Below are 22,272 nucleotides of genomic sequence, written 5' to 3'. Positions count from 1 at the left end.
GCCGTACATACCTCCATTTTAGGTTAACCAGGGTGCCATCATTCTTCCCATACACCAGAATGCTCTGTCCATCTATGGAAATTTTCATTGACTGGATCCCACGGCTCTGGTGAGAATGACTCCGAAACCGAGCAAATGTTTCCTTCATAGTTTTAGAAACAAAGCACAGAAAATCACAAATGCAATTCAACACTGAGGTGTTCCCACCCAGGTTACATACATATATTCAGGTTTTATGCCTTTGGGGGTATGGTTTTCTATTGGCTTGGAGCGTTCAGTTGGCCTGGAAGTAGCCAGCACACAGCTGTTTGCAACACAGCACTGACAGTACCTAGTTCAAAATATCTCCACTGATACTAATGTTCTTGCTCCAATTTGTGCTGTATAGAATGAAGAGAACTGGTATCATTAATTTATAGTTAGAAACTCAGACATGAAGCAGTGAATGGATTTCCTGTGGACCTCAGGTGTGGAGGAGTGGCCTGGATATGATCAAGGGGGTAAGTGCTGATGCCTTCAAGAATCAAGCAGGATATCTTTCTGCGTGAAGTGGGTTTGCTGATTAATCATTTGAAAACTCATGTCTAGGGACTGCCCGTTTTGCACACATGTACAAAACTGCATTCTTGCTCAGGTGAGCGGGGATGCTGTGTACATGAGCAGGGCCTTGGAAGAGCAGTGTCAGATGGAGGTGGCTCCTAAGTCATAACCATAGACTGCAGTGCATTATTCTTGATGACCAGTACAACTTTTTGTCTCAGAATCTGTAAAAGCACCTTCCATCCTTTGGTGAAAGAAATTCATTTTACTTCCCTCTCAATCGGAGAAACAGGGAAGTCAGGGTGGTCATGGCCTTGATGGCACTGAGGTCAGCAAGTGGTGCAGTACAGTAATCTAGCGCATCAATCCCATACACTCTGACATTATTGTAGTCAACTTACATAAACTATAATCAAGTTTCTAAAGGAAAAGAAGTTTACCAAAGTCTGAATATCTCGGATAGACAGGATCCCACATTTAGCTGTTGAGAGGAGCCACAATCCATGTGGAGACAGAGAGAGTATTCCAGATCCATAATGTCGGCTTGGCATTTTTTGGAATGGCTTCAGAATGAGAATACCAACATGCTCCTGCCAATCAAAGAAATAACCGCATTGTAGAAAAGACTAGGGGTCTGACATCTCAGGTTTGCAGTTCTAAACTCAGTCATTGAAAATAAATAAATAAAGCGGGCATCTGTGTCATATCACATTTCCCCTCTTTGGTTGCAAATAAATATTTGGGCCAAGTAAGAAATGCCTTCTCTGTATCTCCATTACTATCAAACATCTTAGCTGACACTGATTGTCTATTTTTCACTGATTATTTTCCTCTAACCCCCTGCTCATTTTGAAAACCAAATGAGTCAATATTCCCTAAGATCTCATGTTCCTACCTCCTCACTTCTGCACATGCCGCATGCTATGACTTTGTCCTTTTCTCACCCCATCACTAATCTTATGACCTCCCTTCCTTCCACTGAAGCAGCCCCAACCCCAAACTGTACCCACTATTTCTACTCATCTAAGTCTGACCTACTCATCAAAGTCCAGTTGAAATACTACTTCATCCTTGCAGCTTCTCTTGACACGCTCCCCTGGTTCCCTTACTCTAAGTCATTTCGTCCTTTTCTGAATTTCTGTGTCTTATATCTTGATCATATCATCTACGCTGGGAGAGAAGGGCTTTTACTGAAGGGTCAAGAGAAGTGGGTTGATAATTTGACCTATATAGCAGGAAGTGACGTGATAGAGGAGAAGGTGGAGAGGGTGTGATAAAGGAATGCCAGAATCATAAGTTCCATAGTTGGTAGTTGAAACTACAAATGCTGCAAGTTTCTGAACCTTGTGAAATAGATTTTTTAACTCTAGATATTTTTTTAAACACAGTTGCCTATTTATTTGTGCCATCTGTGTGTTTATCTGATGTTTCTGATGTATGGGGTACCAGTGTGAGGTGCTTCAAATGTGTTTTGTGATGGATTAATATGTTGTATTAATACTTACCCCTCTTAAGAAAATTATGTTACTGTAATAAAGCCATTTGTTAACTGTAATGTTAAAAGATGGGTCACACGTGATTAATGCCGAATGTCACTCTTGACTGCTAAGATAAATAACAGCAGGCATATGACTTGACCTACATTTTCTGGGAGCTCGTAGCTGCAAATGTACGGCACGTCTGAGCAGAAGCCATAGAGTCGGTGACTTTTGTAATCCAGCACTGCCGAGGACAGGGAGTGCTCAATCTCATACAGGAATGTATGAATTAATTCTTTTCTCATCCTTCCTCTTTCATCAACAAGGCCCGCAGTAACTATCAGATTCAGAGAAGAAGAGATATCATTTGCACCATAGGTATATTTTCACTTTTTAAACCATGATGAACAAATACAAAAAGCAAAATAAAAACAAAACAAACCATCAATACGCAGGCAATCTGGTGATAAAAAGAACCTTAAAACTTGATTTCATAAGAAATACTTGAGCATTAAATGCAAGTAAAATATTTTTTGTAAGGCCTTGGTTCATTTTATCAATTACGGAGGGGCATAGCCTTAAAAGAAATTCATGGCAATCTAGGGATTCTTAGCTAAAACATAAAAGTACTCATTCCCTGAAAATATACATTTGCAAAAGTATGACTCACATAATTCATTATCTAAGACAAAGGGTATCTATTTTACCAGACTACTTTACCCAGAAAGCTTTCCTTATAATTTATCATGATAGTAATTACACAGAAACCTACCTGGGTTTAACTACATACACATAAAGCTACAAAACTACAGATGCCATAAAATGACAAATCAATTTGGCAAAAGTGTCAGTTTATTTTCTGTATTTCTGATGATGTTTTTCTCTTTTTCCTGACCCTATTTCTTTCTTTAGCAATAATATTCATGAGTGATAAGGGATATAGTCTATATTTCATACCATTTTAGCACATGGATTATTTTACCTCTTCAGAGGTTAATAGGGAAAGATACTATCAGTGGGGTGGCTGGGGAGGGTATATATCCCGGAGGTGGGGGATAGGATCCTTCTCTGGACTCAAGACAGAAATGGTTGCTTATTTTTTCTTTACCTTGTGGTAATATTCTGGGCAAAAGAAATGTTTCCACTCTGGTTCTTTTGTTTGGAAGCATGGACATCACCATCACTTCCACTATGTCTGTTTCCAAAAGAGACACTGTAGATATTTGCAAAACGTTTGTGGCCACCTCTGAAAGCAATTGAAGACCAACAAAGAGATCTTTGATAAATTTAAAGCAATATTTAGCTTCTCAAGGTAAACACCATCTTCTAGAACTGCCTTCACTAAATCTTTTGATCCAAATTCATATACTAAATGTCAGTTACTTTTAAGCCCAAGTGATGGTGACATTTAATGAATAGAGGGGAAAGTCTCCTGCTTACAGGACTGGGCAGGCAGGTTCAGCCCAGCTCACCACTGGCAACCAGGGAGGCTTCAGAGCCGCTGTATCCACCCTACTCAGCAGCATTTCCAAGCTTTGTCCCCTTGAAAGTCACCCTGACTGGTTTTCCCACTTCTAATCAAGAATAAACTCAGGCATCAGAGGGCAAGGTATTGCCCCTTAAGTTTAACACATTACGAGTTGGTTCTTCTTCTGTCACTGTCACTGTCATCCCGTTGCTCATCGATTTGTTCGAGCGGGCACCAGTAACGTCTCTCATTGTAAGACTTATTGTTACTGTTTTTGGCATATCCAATACGCCATGGATAGATTTCCAGGCTCTGCCGTGCAGGCGCGGTACTCTCGGTAGCTTGCTGGGCTCTCCGAGAGGGGCGGAGGAATCGAACACGGGTCGGCCATGTGAAAGGCAAATGCCCTACCACTGTGCTATTGCTCCAGCCTGGTTCTTCTCACCCCAGGGAATCTGCATGCTTCCAGGCATCATTTGTTCCCAGATTCTCATGGTGAAGGGGTGGGGTGCTGTCTGTGTCTACTTCTCGGACCCCTAATGTCAGCTCTTACCCTCACTTGTTCTTTGGATGACCACACTTGGAGAGCATCTGACACAAATAAACTGAGATTTCTCATCCAAATCCTGTATTTTCTCTTTGTTCCCAAAGCCCTTTATTTCCTAATGTTTTTGTGTGGAACAGAATGCTTGATTTGAGCCGGTGCCTCTAACCTCCTGTTGGACATGTGCTATCAATGAACTCTTTTTATTTTCTTGTGTGTGTTATCTTTTTATTTCGTTGTGTCTTTAGCTCTTCAGACTCCCTCATTTCCCAGTAATGAGTTTCCTTCATCCTTCTTTCTCCTGCAATTACCCACAATTTTTCTCTCCTCTGCAAGCTTCCAAAAGGAACTGACTGCCTACTGACTCCATCTGCAGACAACCATTCCCTTGGGATATCTTTGTCTCCCTTCTCCGAAGAGGGAATTCTCTCAGGGACTACCTGCCCAGTGGTAAATCTAGGAGTGGCTGCTCATCCTAGCCCCATACCTGGGCCACAGAATCTACCATCCTTTGGCATTCTAAGCTCCTTCAGGGTGGGAGAACTTTTGGTTCCTAGTCCCTTTTGTCCATACTCAGTTTAGTTCATTACCTCTTCTTCCTCTGTCCCCAAGTTCAGTTAAGAGTGCTCAAGAAGGGGTTTGGCCCAAGTTTTTCCCACTCTTCTCTGACTCACCAGACAAGTTTTTTAAAATGGGAGTTTTAGCTAGGGCTTGAAGCCACTTAGAGTCCCTATGGGCCAGCATACTTGCTGTTATCCAAGTACACATTTATATGATCTATTTGGTCTCACTAAGAAATTGGTTTTGGGGCTGGAGCGATAGCACAGTGGGGAAGGTGTTTGCCTTGCATGTGGCCAACCCGGGTTCGATTCCCAGCATCCCATATGGATTCCGGAGCACAGCCAGGAGTGATTCCTGAGTGCAGAGCCAGGAGTAACCCCTATGCATTGCCAGGTGTGATCCAAAAAGAAAAAAATAAGTAAATTTTTTAAAATTTGCTTTGAATTACTCTTTTTACTTAAGCCATCAGTTTCAAGATCAGAATTCTACATAAGTCTTGAGAAATAAATGTGCATCTTCAAACATATGGCACATTTTCCCTTTAGGAAGAGTTTATTAACTCTAAGGCTAAAGAGCTTATCCCTCTCACTTTCCATCTTCAACTTCCTTTTCTCTCAAGCTCTTCCTTACTTTCCGTTATCATAAACCTTCATATAGTTTCACCATCCAGGCTGGAAATTTTGGAGTCACTACTGACCTCTCTTTGTTAAAGATAAAGGAGAACAAGATCTTCTGATTCTGAGTGAGTTTGCACATCCTGGGTCAAACCACAAGTCCTGGAGTCAATCTATAAAAGTTTCAGTCCAGGGGCTGGAGAGATAGCACAGCGGGTAGGGCGTTTGCCTTGCACGCGGCCGACCCGGGTTCAAATCCCAGCATCCCATATGGTCCCCTGAGCATGGCCAGGGGTAATTCCTGAGTGCAGAGCCAGGAGTAACCCCTGTGCATCGCCAGGTGTGACCCAAAAAGCAAAAAAAAAAAAAAAAAAAAAAAAAAAAAGTTTCAGTCCAGGCTCCACCACCTACTTTCTAGTGGTATGACTTTGAACATGCATGCAATCTCCCTGTGCCTCAGTTGTCTCATCGACAAAATGGAGGTACAATAGCTTCTACCTCACAAAAATTGTCTGTAAGAATTAAATGAATTAACTCATGCCAAGTGCTTAGGATAATGACTATCATAGTGAGGAATCCCTCAAAAAATTTCAGTCACTGTTATGAAGTCAATCCTTTCTATTGCCTATTTCCCAACTCATCTTTTATCTTCTTTTTTTTTCTGTTATGTTCCATCTTTCTTACTTGCTATGCCGGAGATATTCTATAAAGCAAATCAAATCATGCAGTCCCATCCTGAGAACCTCTGATGATTTCTCAGTAGCCTCAGAACAAAGTCAAAATTTCTTGATATGATATAAAAGACTTTGTCTCCTACAGATTTCATTGCTGTGATTGTCACCTAGTGAACTCTCTTACTGATACATCTATACAGAATACTAACCTTTCCTTTGTGCAAATATTTCTCTCAAATATTTCTCATCTGCTACTTTTTTTTTATTTTTGCTTTTTGGGTCACACCCGGCGATGCTCAGGAGTTACTCCTGGCTCTGTACTCAGGAATTACTCCTGGCGGTGCTTGGGGGACCATATGGGATGCTGGGAATCAAACCTCGGTCAGCAGCATGCAAGGCAAACGCCCTATCAGCTGTGCTATTGCTCCAGCCCCTCATCTGCTACTTTAAACCATGCACAATATTCTCCCCCAATCCTCTGCATCCCTTATTGATGTCACACCTTATTTCATTCCTCTACTCATTTCTGGTAGAACTACCTCTTCCTCTGAGCCTTCTCTGCTATTGCTCCTCTGCCAAATTGTCTCGTTGATCTATGGAGACAGGACCTATGTTTAGCATTTTATACTAACTAGGTCCTCAGTAAAATTCAAAAGTCAATTAATGGGTTTAAATACATATTTTAGAGGAAGTACTTATATATTTGATACTTAAGGCTAGACAGAAAAGTATTAGTGCTTTTTATGTAAGTGCTTGTTTGTCTTTATAACTGTGGTGAGCTGGGTACCAGATCTCCCTGGAAATTTGGAAGCACATTACTGAAAAGGGTGGAATATCATTTTGTTTAAAAAAGAAGCATTAAGGGCTGGAGAGATAGCACAGCGGGTAGGGCATTTGCCTTGCACTTGGCCGACCCAGGTTCGATTCCCAGCATCCCATATGGTCCCCCGAACACTGCCAGGAGTAATTCCTGAGTACAAAGCCAGGTGTGACCCAAAAATAAAAAAAAAGAAGCATTAAAAAAATAAAGAAGCATTAAAGATACAGGTAATCTCATTCAGATACCATTGTTAGAGATTAAATATTATCTCAACTATTTCATCAACAACCCAAGTTATTATGTACTAAAGATCATTCGACTTTTCTTAAATTGATTCAAGAAAAATAATTTAGCATCAACTATGTACCCAGAAACATTTGTATATGCTATAGGAATTATTCTAAGTAATTAAAAATACACAACAGTGATTTGTATTTTTACATCGTTATTCTTTAGAAAGCATGCTGCAAATATTTGCTTCACTTTGGCCCCATTCTGATACCCTAAATATTTGAAATAAAATAATCAATAATTTAAGTTAGTAAACATTCCGTGCATACCTACAAATCCAAGAATCTTAAAGAGGCTGGAAGGATGAGCATTGATAACAAAGACATGGCCTTCTGATGTTCCAGCTAATAGGTACATTCCTTGTTGATCATACCTAGAAAAGGAAAAAAAGCCAACAAGCAAATTGTACTAATTTCCCTAATAAACTGGTCAATGGTTGGCACATTTACTGAAGGACAGCATGGAAATACATCCAAAGTCAGTCATTCTCATGGCTTGTGAACTTTAGTATGAACCAAATTTATTAAAGCAGGCCAGATGATTACAAGTGATCATTACTTTCTAGGCTAATGTGATTTATAACCCCCAAGTATACAGCCAAGAGAGCCAGTGAAAACAGGCCATTGTTCATTGTAGAGGAATGAAATGTGACAGTGTAGTTTGCTTCATATTTCAAGTGGGGATGAGTCATGCAGAAAAGAGAATTTCTGTACCAGTACTTTATCCTCCCAGGACCTTGCAATAAGGGTCCAGTGGTCCTGGACCAAGTCAGGAGCCCAGGGAGTCCTCAATACTGTTGAGAAATGAGTCAAATTAGAAAAAGTGGGAAATGTTAATTAGGAGCAAAGAGGAGATGCCAATATGAGAAAGAGGATATGGCACCACAGGTAGAGGCTGTAAAGAAGGGGGGCTCTAAGGCCCTCCCCCATCCAGGAGGTGGGCTCAGCAGAAACAGCATAAGCAGCAGAAAGCTGGCCCTCCAGGTGCCAGCTGGGTCTTTATGGACACCCCTCCTACCTCTCTGAACTGGACCTCCTGATTTGAGATCCCTGACATATGAAGGATCCCCTCTGACTGAAGGGGTGAGGGTTACATTTGCCTCTCAGATTGAGAGCAGGCACAAATGTCTCATCCTGGAATTATAAAATGAATGAATGGGAGAATGCTAATGGCAACAATACAAGGCTAAATCTAGGATTTTTGTGTGCCTTCTTTAAACTGTGCTTTCTAAATATCTGAAATAATCAAAGTGCCCATCCATATACAGTATTTTTAAATGATGGTAGACTCATAAAATGGAATACACTATGCAATTGTGGAAATTGAAGAACTTTAAGTGTGGATAGAAAACATTCTCCAAGACACATATTTCAAAGGAGGAGAGGTAGGGGAGAGAGAGAGAGGAAGATTGAGAGAGGGAGAGAGAGAGGGGGAGGGAGAGTAGGAGAGAGAGGGAGAGAGATATACAGAAAAATTGTTTTTTAATTTTTTAAATTTTATTGAATCACTGTGAGATAGTTACATGCTTTCATGTTTGGGTTACAATCTCACAATGATCAAACATCCATCCCTCCACCAGTGCACATTCCCCACCACTAATATCCCGGGTATACCCCCCCTTTCCCACCCTCCCCCAGCCTCTAAAGTGGACAATATTCCCCATACTCTCTCTCTACTTTGGGGCATTATAGCTTGCAACACAGACACTGAGAGGTCATCATGTTTGGTCCATTATCTACTTTCGGCATGCATCTCCCATCCCAACTGGTTCCTCCAGCCATCATTTTCTTAGTGATCCCTTCTCTATTCCATCTGCCTTCTCCCCTCCACTCATGAAGCAGTCTTCCAGGTATGGGGCAATCCCCCTGGCCCTTGTATCTACTGTCCTTGGGTGCCAGCCTCATGTGATGCTACTCTACATTCCACAAATGAGTGCAGTCCCTCTATGTCTGTCCCTCTCTTTCTGACTCATTTCACTTAGCATTATACTCTCCATGTCTATCCATTTATAAGCAAATTTCATTACTCTGAGATACAGAAAATTATTTGCTTTGCTACCCCTTTGGAGCCCAAATATCTGGATTCAAATTCTGATCTATTTATTGTCTGTGATGGTAACTCAGTAACTTAAAATTCTTTATGCCTCATCTTTTTCACCTGTGTGACAGATAAGAAGTACCTTGCTCACCAAGTTAATTCAACAAAAGTGCATGCCATACTTTTAAGTGCTTGTACAAATTGTATATATAAAAATGAAGCTCTCTTTTTTGCTTATTTATGCATTAAGCTCTAAATACCATGATCTCTCTTACATGTGGGATTATAAAGAATCATAGCAAGGGGATAAAAAATGGCCAAAGACTCAGAACCCAAGAATTGGTGTACAGAACTGAGGTTCACAAAACAGAGGAAGACTGAGATATGATAGAGGGAATGGGCACTATGGTGAAGAGCGTAGAGTTGGAATACTATAAGCAAGAAATCCTATCATCGAACTTATTACATATCATCAAAATTATTATAAATTATGATGCCTTAAATATAAAATTAATTAAATAAAAAATAGGAAAAGTAAAGAAATTTAAAATGATGATTAAGGTCAGAGAGAGAGAGTTCAAAGGGCTGGGGCACCTGCTTTGTCTAGGGGAACCCAGGTTTCTATCCTAGCACACTTCCAGGTGTGTCCCAAATACCAACAAGGAAACCAGGCTCCCAGGAGAGTACTTACAAGAGGTGGTCCACAGGCTCTCTGGAGAGAAATATCTTGTGAATGATATTAAGGGATCTGGTATTACGGAGGTCAAGGAACTGGACAAAGCCATTTGCTGTTCCTACAGCTGCTGAGAGGGACGAGGGTGAGCACGCCAGGACTCTTGTCTGTGGAAAGAAACCCGAAGACCCTTCACTTCATTGCACCAGAAGGGAAAACCTGTTCTCCTACAGAGGACTTCTAGAGTTGACTTGTAAATCCTGAGGAATGGGAAGAGTGACAAATGCTGTTTGTTTTCTTTTCTTTTTTTAAATTTGGGCCATGCCCAAGTGACTCCAGGCTCAATGCTTGAGAGTGCTCTCAGTGGTGCCCAGGGGACCATACCGTGATGGGACTGAACGCAGGCCTCCGGCAAGCCCAGTGTGTGCTCAGCCCACTGAGCTCCCTCTCCATCTCTGGTGTGTAAATTCTTGCAGAGTAGTGGCTCAACATTCCCACGCTAATAGATTGGTTAAGAAAACACAAGAATTGCACATCAACTTCTTGAATCCTCAAATTTAAATAAGAATATAAAGAAATTGGAATAGGGGCAGCAGATTCCCCTCTGCCTGAAGGCACAGCAGCCTGCAGTCATACCTGATACCCTCCAACATAGATCCACAAATCCACAAATCGAACCTGATTAAAGTGCCAAGCCACCAGATTGCTCTAGATCTACCGCTTCTGGACCACTTGGCTGCATATGGGGCCGCACAACCTCTCCAAATTTTGTCTTAGTAATGTCAGCCCAGTAGGCTCACAGCAAATCTGATGGGAAGTTGCATAAAAGCCCACCAAGCTCGATGAGCACTGAACAATAACACTGAAGACTCCACTAGCACTAGCGTCACCGCAGATCCTCAGGCACTGGCTGCAGTAACACCACTGTGTATGTAACAATGTAACAATGATAGTAAATTGACTCTTTATTGATCTAAGTTTCGATAATTCCATTTTCCTTTGTGTTGTGACAAAAATATGCAGTAAATTTGTCTGTGCCTGCCAGGGAGCAGGCTGGGGTGGTAGGTGGGAAACTGGTAGAGGGAAGGGCAGCACACTGGTGGTGGGATTAGTGCTGGAACATTTAATGCCTGAAACAACTGTTTTATAAACAACTTGGTAGTAAATTATAGTACTATAATAAAAAGTTTTTAAGGAAAAATAAACCTATCATTGGATTCTGGAGTCAGTCACTTAAAAAAGTAAAAGAGCCTCACAGGTTCTTGCTCATCTCACAATCACTTACAGAACAAGATGCTCTCTGAGATCGGTGTGCTTTTGTACTGTTAAGGAGCTGTGTCCTTTCCTCTGTAATGACAACTTATAAGTCTTTCTGAATAAATTCACAGGACATTAGAAATAGAAAGGTCTCTCTTTTTTTTTTTACTTCTGGGCCACACCTGGTGATGCTCAGCTGTTACTCTTGGCTCTGCACTCAGGAATTACTCCTGGCGGTGCTCAGGGCACCATAAGGGGTGCCAAGGATCAAAGCTGGGTTGGCTGCGTGCAAGGCAAATGCCCTACCGACTGTACTATTGGTCTGGGCCCCCCAAACAGAAAGATCTTAACAGAGTATCACTTCGCAGAATAGATTTTTATAGAAAGTAGATGCCAAGAAAAGTACAGCAATTTTTGGCCCCAGAACCGCATGGCTGATGATGGAGTACAGGATCAAGCTCAAGTGTCCTGCCTTGTTACGATGTAATTTCCAAACTAAAAAGCATTCTATTTTAATTTTAAAAGTTTATTTTCTGAAATTTACCTAGCTTGAATCTAGCGATACCTCAGTGCAAATGAAATGGTAGTCTTTTTTTTAACTGAAAACCTTGAGAGCTTGGTGTCCGTGCCATGTAATCCTACCAATGGCCAAGATTCAGAGACTATAAGACAAAGCATCCAGAAGAGAGCGACGATGCAGAATCTCTTGCCCCCGCACCTGGCTGTCTCCACTGGGGCCCCTCAGAGGGGGGCAGGTTGAGTTTCCCTCCCAGCCCCAAGAAGAACCCCAGCAGTCGAAAACCTCCAGAACACAACCACAGCCATGCTCAAGGCCACTCTCCACATGTCGGATGAGCCTCACACATAAAGGAACCGGCAGAGGAACCCAGGTATGGGACCCAGGGCTAAGATCTCCAAGCCTGCTTGAATTGGGACTGGGCCTCCTCCACCCAGGTTCCCCATTTTCCAATAGCTTGGCAGTCATGTAATCCCATCAATGGTCAAGATGCAGAGACTATAAAACAAAGCTCCTGGAAGCATGCAGCCACATTTGCGGCCGCACAACCTCTTATAGTCTAGCCCATTGATGTGCCTAAAGCAGCACACATGTGTTTGGTTTTAACATACTTTCTTGCATTCTCTTATATACATCCTCCGCCCCTCTTGGGAGAGCCCAGCAAGCTACCGAGAGTATCCCACCTGCATAGCAGAGCCTGGAAAGCTCCCTGTGGCATATTCGATATGCCAAAAATAGTAACAATACCGGGTCTCATTCCCCTGACCCTGAAAGAGCCTCCAATATGACCCCATTGAGAAGGACAAGTAAGGAGAGGCTGCTAAAATCTCAGGGCTGGGACAAATGGAGACATTACTGGCACCCACTTGAGCAAATCGATGAACAACAGGAGGATAGTGATGACAGTGATACAGTGAAGGGGAGGCGGGGAGTGTCACTATACTTGAATTCAGTATTTTTAAAAATCCATTTATTAAAACACTTACTGGGGTATTTAGACAAATCTTGCTAACATTTGAAGCATCTTCTATATTCCAAACAGAAACTTCCCCAATAGGTGTGAGGGTCTGTAAAAGAAAAAACAAAATTCCAGGTGTAAAACAAATTTTTGCTATACAAACATAGTCTATCTCCCTTTTTCAAGTATGTCAGTCACAATGATGCTTAATATAAATATTCATTTTACTCATTTGTATTATAATCACAACTTCAACATCAATACTGATTTGAATAAACATTTCTTAAATGTAGGAGTAATGCTTTTTAATCAGCTATTGATTATGCTGATTGAATTGGGTATGAACTCCACATTACTTTTTAATTTTTAAAAAAAATTTAATTGACACACATCCAAAAGAACAAAAGCAACCGCTGTTGGAGAGGATGTGGGGAGAAAGGGACCCTTCTACACTGCTGGTGGGAATGCCGACTGGTTCAGCCCTTCTGGAAAACAATATGGACGATTCTCAAAAAATTGGATATTGAGCTCCCATTTGACCCAGCAATACCACTGCTGGGAATATATCCCAGAGAGGCAAAAAAGTATAATCGAAACAACATCTGCACATGTATGTTCATCGCAGCACTGTTTACAATAGCCAGAATCTGGAAAAAACCCGAATGCCCTAGAACGGATGACTGGTTGAGGAAACTTTGGTACATCTATACAATGGAATACTATGCAGCTGTCAGAAAAAAGGAGGTCATGAATTTTGTATTTAAGTGGATTGGCATGAAAAGTTTCATGCTGAGTGAAATGAGTCAGAAATTGAGAGACAGACATAGAAAGACTGCACTCATCTATGGTATATAGAATAACAGAGTGGGAGACTAACACCCAAGAATTGTAGAAATAAGTACCAGGAGGTTGACTCCATGGCTTGGAGGCTGGCCTCACATTCTGGGGAAAGGGAAACTCAGAGAAGGGATCACCAACTATAATGTAGTCGAAGGCCATGTGGGGGAAGGGAGTTGCGGGCTGAATGAGGGCTAGAGACTGAGCACAGTGGCCACTCAACACCTTTATTGCAAACCACAACAGCTAATTAGAGAGAGAGAACAGAAGGGAATGCCCTGCCACAGTGGCAGGGTGGGGTGGGGGGAGATGGGATTGGGGAGGGTGGGAGGGATGCTGGGTTTACTGGTGGTGGAGAATGGGCACTGGTGAAGGGATGGGTTCCCGAACTTTGTATGAGGGAAGCATAAGCACAAAAGTGTATAAATCTGTAAGTGTGCCCTCACGGTGATTCACTAATTAAAAATAAATTAATTAATTTTAAAAAAAGTTAAAAACACTGCCAAATAAAAAAAAAATTAACAAATTTTTCTCCTCCAGCAAGTACAAAGCAATTGGAGAGAGCATATGTTCTCTCTGCTCCTGAAAGTAACAGAAACACAGGATGAATGAGAGGTACAGTGGAACGAGAATTTCCTATAGCTGAGTCATGTGGACAGTCATTTCATTAAATTGAGATGTTCATTAAAAAAAATTTAATTGAATTATCTGTGAGATAGACCATTACAAAACTATTCATAATTGGGTTTCAGTCATACAACGATCCAGCACCCATTCCTCTACTAGTATACATTTCCCACCACCAATGTCCCATTTCCCTAACACCATCCCCCAACATCCCCCCGCCTTCCCCACCCCCAGCCTGTCTATAGGAGGCACTTTCTTTCTTGTTCTCTCTCTCCTTTTTCTTTTGTGCATTATGGTCTGCAGTACAGGTGCCAAGAGATCATAGTGTTTGTTCAGGGCATGCAGTATTTTTATCGGGACAGTCAGGCTGGAGTAGCTTTTCAATTGGGTGGCTGCTTTGAAATGTGGATGTGACTTCTGAGGCTTCCAGAAGTACAGGGAGGTGGGGGGAAGTGGCCGATCCTGACCCAAAGAAAGCCTGGAGATTTCAATCACAAAACCCGCATACCCAAATTTCCAGCAGATTATATCTTGGTGGGGTCCGTCCTGAGATGGTGGAGTCAGGCTGGGGATATGGCGGTGATTTTGGACTGTGGAAGCTAGTGGCTGCCAGCTGCTCTGATTGGGTGGGCACAGGCCAACCTGTTTCCCTCTGACTAACCCCAGTCTGTTCAGTCATGCACGGGTTCAAGCTTAACTGCGGCTTTTGATCTCTTTCGAGATTTATTTATGGCTCTCTGAAATAAGGCCAATAAATGAGCTTGTATAGCTGAGCTGGAGATGGTTTGTGTGTATGGCTTCCACACACCTCAAACTTTTGGCCATTTAATTTTTGGTAAATTTGGCCTCAAGTTGTTGGGGTCTGGCCAAAGGCACAGCAGCAATTTTGGGGTATCAGGAAGCCTGAAGGCACCATCAGGCTGCTGGTGCACTGGTTCTGCAGGTACAGGTTGACCTGCTGGTGGCATCATACCCCCTTAAACATTATTTTTAATATTTTAATGACATATAAAAAAACATTAATATTAGAAAGCTTAAAGCCTTTCAGTGTAACATACTGGAGATAAAAGTGACTTGGAATTTCAATGGGATTACTATTTAGTGACAGAGGCCAGGAATATGAAATTATACAGTTACATTTTTAATTTCTTGACATTCTAAAGATAACGGTTTTTTTTTTTCGCTTTTTGGGTCCACCTGGCGATGCTCAGGGGTTACTCCTGGCTCTGCACTCAGGAATTACTCCTGGCGGTGCTTGAGGGACCATATGGGATGCTGGGAATCAAACCCGGGTCAGCTGCGTGCAAGGCAAACGCCCTCCCCGCTGTGCTATCACTCCAGCCCCATTAAAGGTAAGTTTTAAGATGAGAGAAAAATTGAGTTTTATATTCTCCACTCTTACACACACACACACACACACACACACACGTACACACAGATACACACACACCTTCACAATTTCTCTATTTTCCCTTCCCCTTCCCTTTGTTCTATGCCTGCCTTGTGGTGTTGGCAGCAGTAATTTTTCCAATATCCGGGGGGTTGGTGCTTGAACACCTGGTTGCATTGTGCTGGGGGCTGCACATTTGGTAGCAGCATTTGTACCCTGGTTTGCTGTTTGTAGATTTGGTTGCTGTCTGTTGAGGGCTGAACTTGGTGTGACCTAGAGACCTCATGCAGGGGATCACACTTAGTGATGTATGGTTAAGCCTCTGATCAAATTTGCAACCTCATACACATAAAACAGGTGTTCTACCACTGAGTTCATCCTGGACCCAGACATTTGCTGCATACTGATGAGCCACTACTGCTGCAGATAGTGATAGTTTAACAACTTCTTAATTTGATAGTTTAACTTCTTTTCCAACTTGGATGCCTTTAATTTATCTTGCCTGACTGCAAGGACTTCCAAAACCATATTAAATAGTAGGGGAGAAATGAAATCCTTGTCTTGTGCCTTATCTGAGAGGGAAGGCTTCAGTTTTTCACCAATGAGCATTATGTTCATTGTTGGTTTATTATAAATGACCATTACTATCTTGAGGTACCTTTCTTCAATCCCTATTCTGTTGAAATTTTTATTGGGGGGGGGTGTTTGTTTTGAGGCCACACCCAGCAGTGCTCAGGGCTTACTTCTGGCTGACTCAGGAGACCATAGGGGATGCTGAAGATTGAACCTGGGTCATCCGCATGCAAGGCTACCCACTGTACTTTCTCTCTGGCCTGTTGAAGTTTTTTTTTTCTTTATCATGAAAGGTGAACCTTCTCAAAAGCTTTCTCTCTGCATCTATTGATATGATCATATGATTTTTACCTTGCCTATTGATGTGGCATATTACATCACCTAATTTGCATATATTGAGTTATCCTTGCATTCCTGGAATGATTAGTCACAGTATAATAATCCCTTTTGCTATAATGTTGGATTTGATTCGCTAAAATTTTGTTGAGGATCATTGCATCAATGTTCATTGGGGATATTAGTCTGTAATCTTCTGCTTTAGTAATATCTGTCTTGCTTTTGGTATTATAGTAATGTTGGCCTTACAAAAGCTCTTAGGAAAGATTCCTGCTTCTTAAATATTTTGAAAGCAATTAAGGAGTATAGGTAGTAAGTCTTCCTTGTATTGGTAGAAGTCACTAATTTAAACCAGGGATTTTGTTCTTGGAAAAAAATTTCATTACTATTTCAATTTCTTTATTTGTGATTAATCCGTTCAGGTTTTCCACTGCCTCCCAATTCAGTCTTGGTAGGACATATGATTCTAGGCATTCATCCACATCATTTAGGTTCTTCAATTTAAAGATATGTCACTCATAGAAACCTCTTATAATATTTGGTTTCTGAGTTGTAACTTTTCCTCATTTACCTTAATCCAGTTTTTTCTTTTCCCCCTTGAGCCTAAAGAAGAATTTGGCAATCCTGTTTATTTAAAAAAAAAAACTTCTGATTTTATTAACCCTTTGTATTGTTTTCTAATTGATATGTCATTAATTTCTGCTCCAGTTTATATTATTTTCTTTCCTTCTAGTTTCTTTGGGTTTTGTTGTACATGTCCTAGTTTCTCAAGCTGCGAGGTTAGTTCATTGATTTGAGTTATCTTCTTCCCTTTCTTCATGTAAACCTACACTTCTGTGCACTCAGCCGCACAGTGTTCCATGGTTTATGACAGCTTGTACTTCATTTGTACCTTCATCCTTGTTCATTTTGAGGGATCTTTTCATTTCTACTTTGATTTCCCCCTTCATTGATTTCTGTTTGTTTGTTTTGTCTGGGGGCCACACCCAGCAATGCACAGGGCTTATTCCTGTACACAGGAATTACTCCTGGCAATGATCGGGGGACCATATGGGATGCAGGGAATGAACTCTGGCAGGCCTTGTGCAGGGCAAGCACCCCACATACTGTACCATCTCTCTAGCCCCAGATCCTTGACTTTAAAGTCTCTTTTCCAATTCGTGCAAGTATTCAATGCTATAAATTTCTCTCAAAATACTACTCACGTACAAAATCCCACACATATTGAGAAGTTGAATTTTCTACTTGCTATAAGTGTTGTCTGGTGTTATGGTTTTTGTTTCTGAGTTGTAATTTTTAGTGTAAAGAGCTAAAATTTCCTCTGGGAGTCCTTAATTTTTTTTCTTTTTGGGTCACACCCGGCAATCACAGGGGTTATTCCTGGCTCATGCACTCAGGAATTACTCCTGGCAGTGTTCGGGGGAACATATGGGATGCTGGGAATCGAACCCGGGTCGGGGGGTCGGCCGCATGCAAGACAAACGCCCTACCCGCTGTGCTATCACTTCAGCCCCTGGGAGTCCTTAATTTTACTTCCCTTCTTGTTACTACATTTCCCATGAGATTACCCATATAAAGATTCAGATGTGCAGTTTCCCTCTGCTGTAATCCCCTGGTTCAATAGAAATTCCTATTTCTGGGCATTTGCTGTTGGAGATGGCATTCCTCAGTGAGTTTGTCTGTTCTAACATTTTGTAGAAAGTATTTTGCCGAACAATCTCAATTCTCTGGTGAGTCTAAGCTTTTCGATTTTAAGAGTGTGCAGGATTTTTTCTCTGTTATGAGGTTTCTTACCTGACAGACTAGAAATCCATAGTTCATATTGTTATCTTTTAAAAATACCTTTTATTCTTTATAGGATCAAGACTGAACTCAGCTCAAAGTAATTGCAATGGGATACTATTTAAGTGCTATTTCTTGAATACTACAGAAGATAGAAGAAAAATGAGGATCAAAATCGAAAATGTAAATCCTAAACATAAAAGTTTTGTATGGGTTTTTGTTATTAGCTAAAAAATCATTAATAATTAGTCATTCTTTGGAGATGTGTTAGCCAACCCTGCAGTAGTCAGACACTATTTCTGGACCTGTGCTAAGGAGTGACTCCTGGTAGTACTTGGAAGGAACCATAAAAGGTGCTGGGTATTTCAACCAGGGCTAGTTGCATGCAAGACAAGTATGCTATATCCCTTGTATTATCTCTCCAGTCCCCCAAACATATATAATTCTTATCAGTGAACATCTCAAAGAAAAAAATCATATAGTCAGGATTCAATATTCTAAGAAGCCCTAAATTTTATCTGTTCTATTGCCTATGTATTTTTTTACAACTCCCAATCTTAGTGGATTTGTTAATAATCTTTAAAGTTAAAGATTTTTAAAAATTTGACCAAAGTCAAACAATTGAGTATCAGAAAAAGTGTCCTCTGGTGAATGTTTCAATATCAGATTTGAAAAGCTTAGATGATGGATACCAAACAGAATGGTGTCTAAAATTTCAACTATTTTGGCCGTTTTAAAAGACTCGCTTTCATAAAGTCATAATATGAAGACTCTAACTGGAGAGTAAGATTTGATAATGGAAGTGATGGACATTTCTATCATATTTGCCTCCTACTTAAATTAGGTTGCACAGAAACTTACAAAGTTTCATCTTTGAATCCTACTGTAGTACTAGAGTGATAGCACAGGGGTTGTTTGCCTTGCATGCAGTCATCCAGTTTGATGAAACCTGAGCACAGAGCCAGAAGTAATCCCTGTGTACCACCACGTGTGCCCCAAACAAACAAAACAACAACAAAAAAGTAGACTTTAAAATCCTACTGTGAGGGGCCGGAGCGATAGCACAGCGGGTAGGGCGTTTGCCTTGCACGCGGCCGACCCGGGTTCGATCCCCGGCATCCCATATGGTCCCCCAAGCACTGCCAGGAGTAATTCCTGAGTGCAAAGCCAGGAGTAACCCCTGAGCATCGCTGGGTGTGACCCAAAAAGCAAAAAAAAATAAATAAAAATAAAAAAATAAAATCCTACTGTGAAGCAACAGTATATACCTTACCAAGAAGAATTCATTTCCAGGCATGATAAAGTCGACTGAGTGAAACTTATCTTCACAAGAGTCTAGGATTTTATCAAGGACTGGCTCTGATTCAGTCACAGGGCAGATATAGACACATCCCTGAAAAAGAGAGAGAGAGAGAGAGAGAGAGAGAGAGAGAGACAGAGACAGACACAGACACAGACACAGACACAGACACAGACACAGACACAGAGACATAGGGAGGAAAAAAAACATAATTATGTACGTAGTTCTATTCATTAAATGCCTATTGTGAGCAGATCCCCCATTTTCCAGTAGCTAGGAAGCCACACCCACAAACTGCCCCTGGTGCCCTGTAATCCCATCAACAGCCAATATCCAGAGACTATAAAACCAAGCTCTTGGAAGTGCACACGGCTGCTTTGCGACAGCATGACATCTTATAGCCTAGTTCTCCCTCTCAGAGAAACTGGCAAGCTACTGAAAGTTTCCTGCCCGCACGGGAGAGCCTGGCAAGCTCCCCGTGGAGTATTCAGATGCCAAATACAGTAACAATGATGGGCCTCATTCTCCTGACCCTGAAAGATCCTCTAATGTGGCACTGTTGGGAAGGATGAGTAAAGAGAGGCTGCTAAAATCTCAGGGCTAGGACGAAGGGAGACATGACTGGGTCTGCTCGAGCAAATCGATGATCAACAGGATGATAGTGATAGTGATAGTGATAGTGATAGTGATAGTGAGCAAGGCAGTATGGAATTGATGATGGGAAGTCAAACTTCAACTCTAGAAGTCCCTGGCCACGAAGAACATAGAACCTAGATTTTAACTTGTTTATTGATTCATTTATCTACTCATTCATCATTTTTTAAAAATCGGTGAAAAGAATATAGAACTTTCTTGTTTTCAACTCTATTTTTAATTTATAAAACAGAATAAAACACTTTTGTTCTGAACTTCAAAAATAATTGTCTATTTATGTAGAAAATCTAGAACATCGGGAAAGTTGTTCAGATTAACCAAATCCTATCGTATACTAAAGCCTGGTGGGCACAAATGTAAACTTTTAACAAGTCTCTGTGGAAACTGTGGTATGACTGAAACTGTCACTTTTTTACTTCCATTATTTTCAGATCCTAAATTTATCATTTGGCAAAATCCTATCATCTCTACCAAGTAACTATGCTATGTGATATGATCACTGCGCTGGCAATCAGAGGTCTGCTCTTGACCAGTCATGAGTTCTTCAGTTCATGAGTTAAAAATAAATAGCTTTGTTCTTGCTTACTTAAAAGTTACAACTCCATAGCATCTCCAAATTGGTAGATAATTGCTGGTTTTCATGTTTTATTTGTTATTGTTCGGGATTGTTCTAAAATCTGGACAAAACAGATCCAAGTCAAAAATTCCTTTTTTTCTTCCTTTTACTTATTTTTTTTTTAAAAAAAAAGGTATTTTTAGATGGGTATAGAAGTCCAGGTGATTGTTCTCTTATTTCACTACATGGGGGTCAGTGAACTTTGTCTATAAATTAACAGATGTGTTAAGCTTTGCAGAATATGTGAACTCTGTCACAACTACTTAACTATACAAAGAAAATACATTAAAATGTATTTTTAATGTGCCTCAAATAAAACTTTATTTACAAAAACAAGCAGCAGACTGTTTCTGACCCATGAAGACATAATTTGCTGATGACCACTCTATGGAAACTATCATTTGACCTTTCTCTTTTTGACATTACTACACCAGAGAAGTCATTTGTTAGTCTAGTTTAAAGCCCTTTAAATAACCATGGTTTTGGGGGTTTTATTGGCCATTTGCTTGCTTTTAAGATATTCCTCTCTGTCTTTAATTTTCAACAAATTTTGCTTAATCCAAAGTATAGATATCTCTTTATAACCCCTCCTTGAATTGGTTCATTTTCTTAAATTGTTGATTCATGCAATCAGTTATCTCACCTTTCTGAGGTTCCAATCAAACATGTTATATCTTTTCACCGTTAACTGTCATGTTTCTTACACGCTTATATTTCCTATCTCTGAATTACATTCTGGAAACATCTTCTGGTGCATTATCTAACTCATTTATTCTTTAACTATGTTCATTCTTCTGTTAAACATATTCATTTAATTATAACTTAGTACATTTTTCTATGAATTTTTACTTGAATGTTTTTTTTTATTGTTTCCTACTCACCATAGATATTTTGAGCTCATTATTTATCAAGGCCTAGTTAGCATAGACTATCTGAAACTAAAATCTTTCCATGCTTAAAATTCCTCTAGGTGGAAAACTATTCACATTTATTTGCAATACAGCTAAAATATTTACCTAACAATATAAAGTACTACTCACCCAGACCTTTGAGGATTATATCATTAATTAGGAGCTTTCCTAATGGTATAATTGAGGTGAGCATTAAGTTTTTATTCTGATTTATTTCCAACCTCCACCTCCACCTCCCACCCTTCTACTCTTCCTCTCTTATAGAGACTGTTTTCCTTCGAGAAGTATCTTTATATGTCCAATCACAGCCTGTCTCTGGGTATTTTAAGTCGTCCCAGAATCTAGAGGTAAGCAGGTGACTTAGGTTTGATTCACCTAGGGCTTAAAATCTCCCTGAACTGACCCACCAGTAAGAGAAGTGCTTCAAGTTATAATGAGCCTAGGCTCCAGGGCTTATTTTCCAGAAGGCATCTTTCATCAGGTCACTAAAAGGATAGAGTTTGGGGAGTTTTCAGGAGTCTCTCCTGATACCATGCCGAAGTGTGTGCATGAAAAGGGAGGCAGCAGATAAGAAAAACAGGCAATAAATGACAAAGAAAATTAGGTAAGTGGCTGCACTGTAGCTATCTGGGTTCACAGAACTTCCTTGTTCTATGAATATCAATTACAAGCACAAAACAAACAAAATTCATTTGTTATTTAGCCTTTTCAATGGGTTATTTATTGTCATATGAAGCCTAAGAAGTTCTAGATAGTAGGAAATCATGCAACACACTCTACTTTCATGTGTCACAATGTCTGAAGGAAAGGATAG

At 40.6% G+C, this 22,272-nt stretch overlaps 1 protein-coding gene across 1 annotated transcript in view; it reads right to left on the bottom strand.

The window, feature by feature from the left end:
- Positions 1-22,272, bottom strand: part of CFAP43 (cilia and flagella associated protein 43) — a 108,401-nt gene that overhangs the window by 60,791 nt on the left and 25,338 nt on the right. Inside the window, exons 9-16 of the mRNA XM_055119179.1 lie at positions 19,251-19,370; positions 12,461-12,541; positions 9,719-9,867; positions 7,260-7,363; positions 3,127-3,264; positions 2,183-2,355; positions 981-1,130; positions 12-142 (exon numbers count right to left, since the gene is read on the bottom strand). Coding sequence (XP_054975154.1) covers positions 12-142; positions 981-1,130; positions 2,183-2,355; positions 3,127-3,264; positions 7,260-7,363; positions 9,719-9,867; positions 12,461-12,541; positions 19,251-19,370 — 1,046 coding nt within the window. The remainder of the gene's footprint in view (positions 1-11; positions 143-980; positions 1,131-2,182; positions 2,356-3,126; positions 3,265-7,259; positions 7,364-9,718; positions 9,868-12,460; positions 12,542-19,250; positions 19,371-22,272) is intronic.

This window comes from Sorex araneus, chromosome 11 (assembly GCF_027595985.1).
Source record: "Sorex araneus isolate mSorAra2 chromosome 11, mSorAra2.pri, whole genome shotgun sequence".
Classification (NCBI taxonomy): domain Eukaryota; kingdom Metazoa; phylum Chordata; class Mammalia; order Eulipotyphla; family Soricidae; genus Sorex; species Sorex araneus.
Note: the sequence above shows the minus strand (reverse complement) of the source record. Positions and strands in the feature narration are given on the sequence as shown.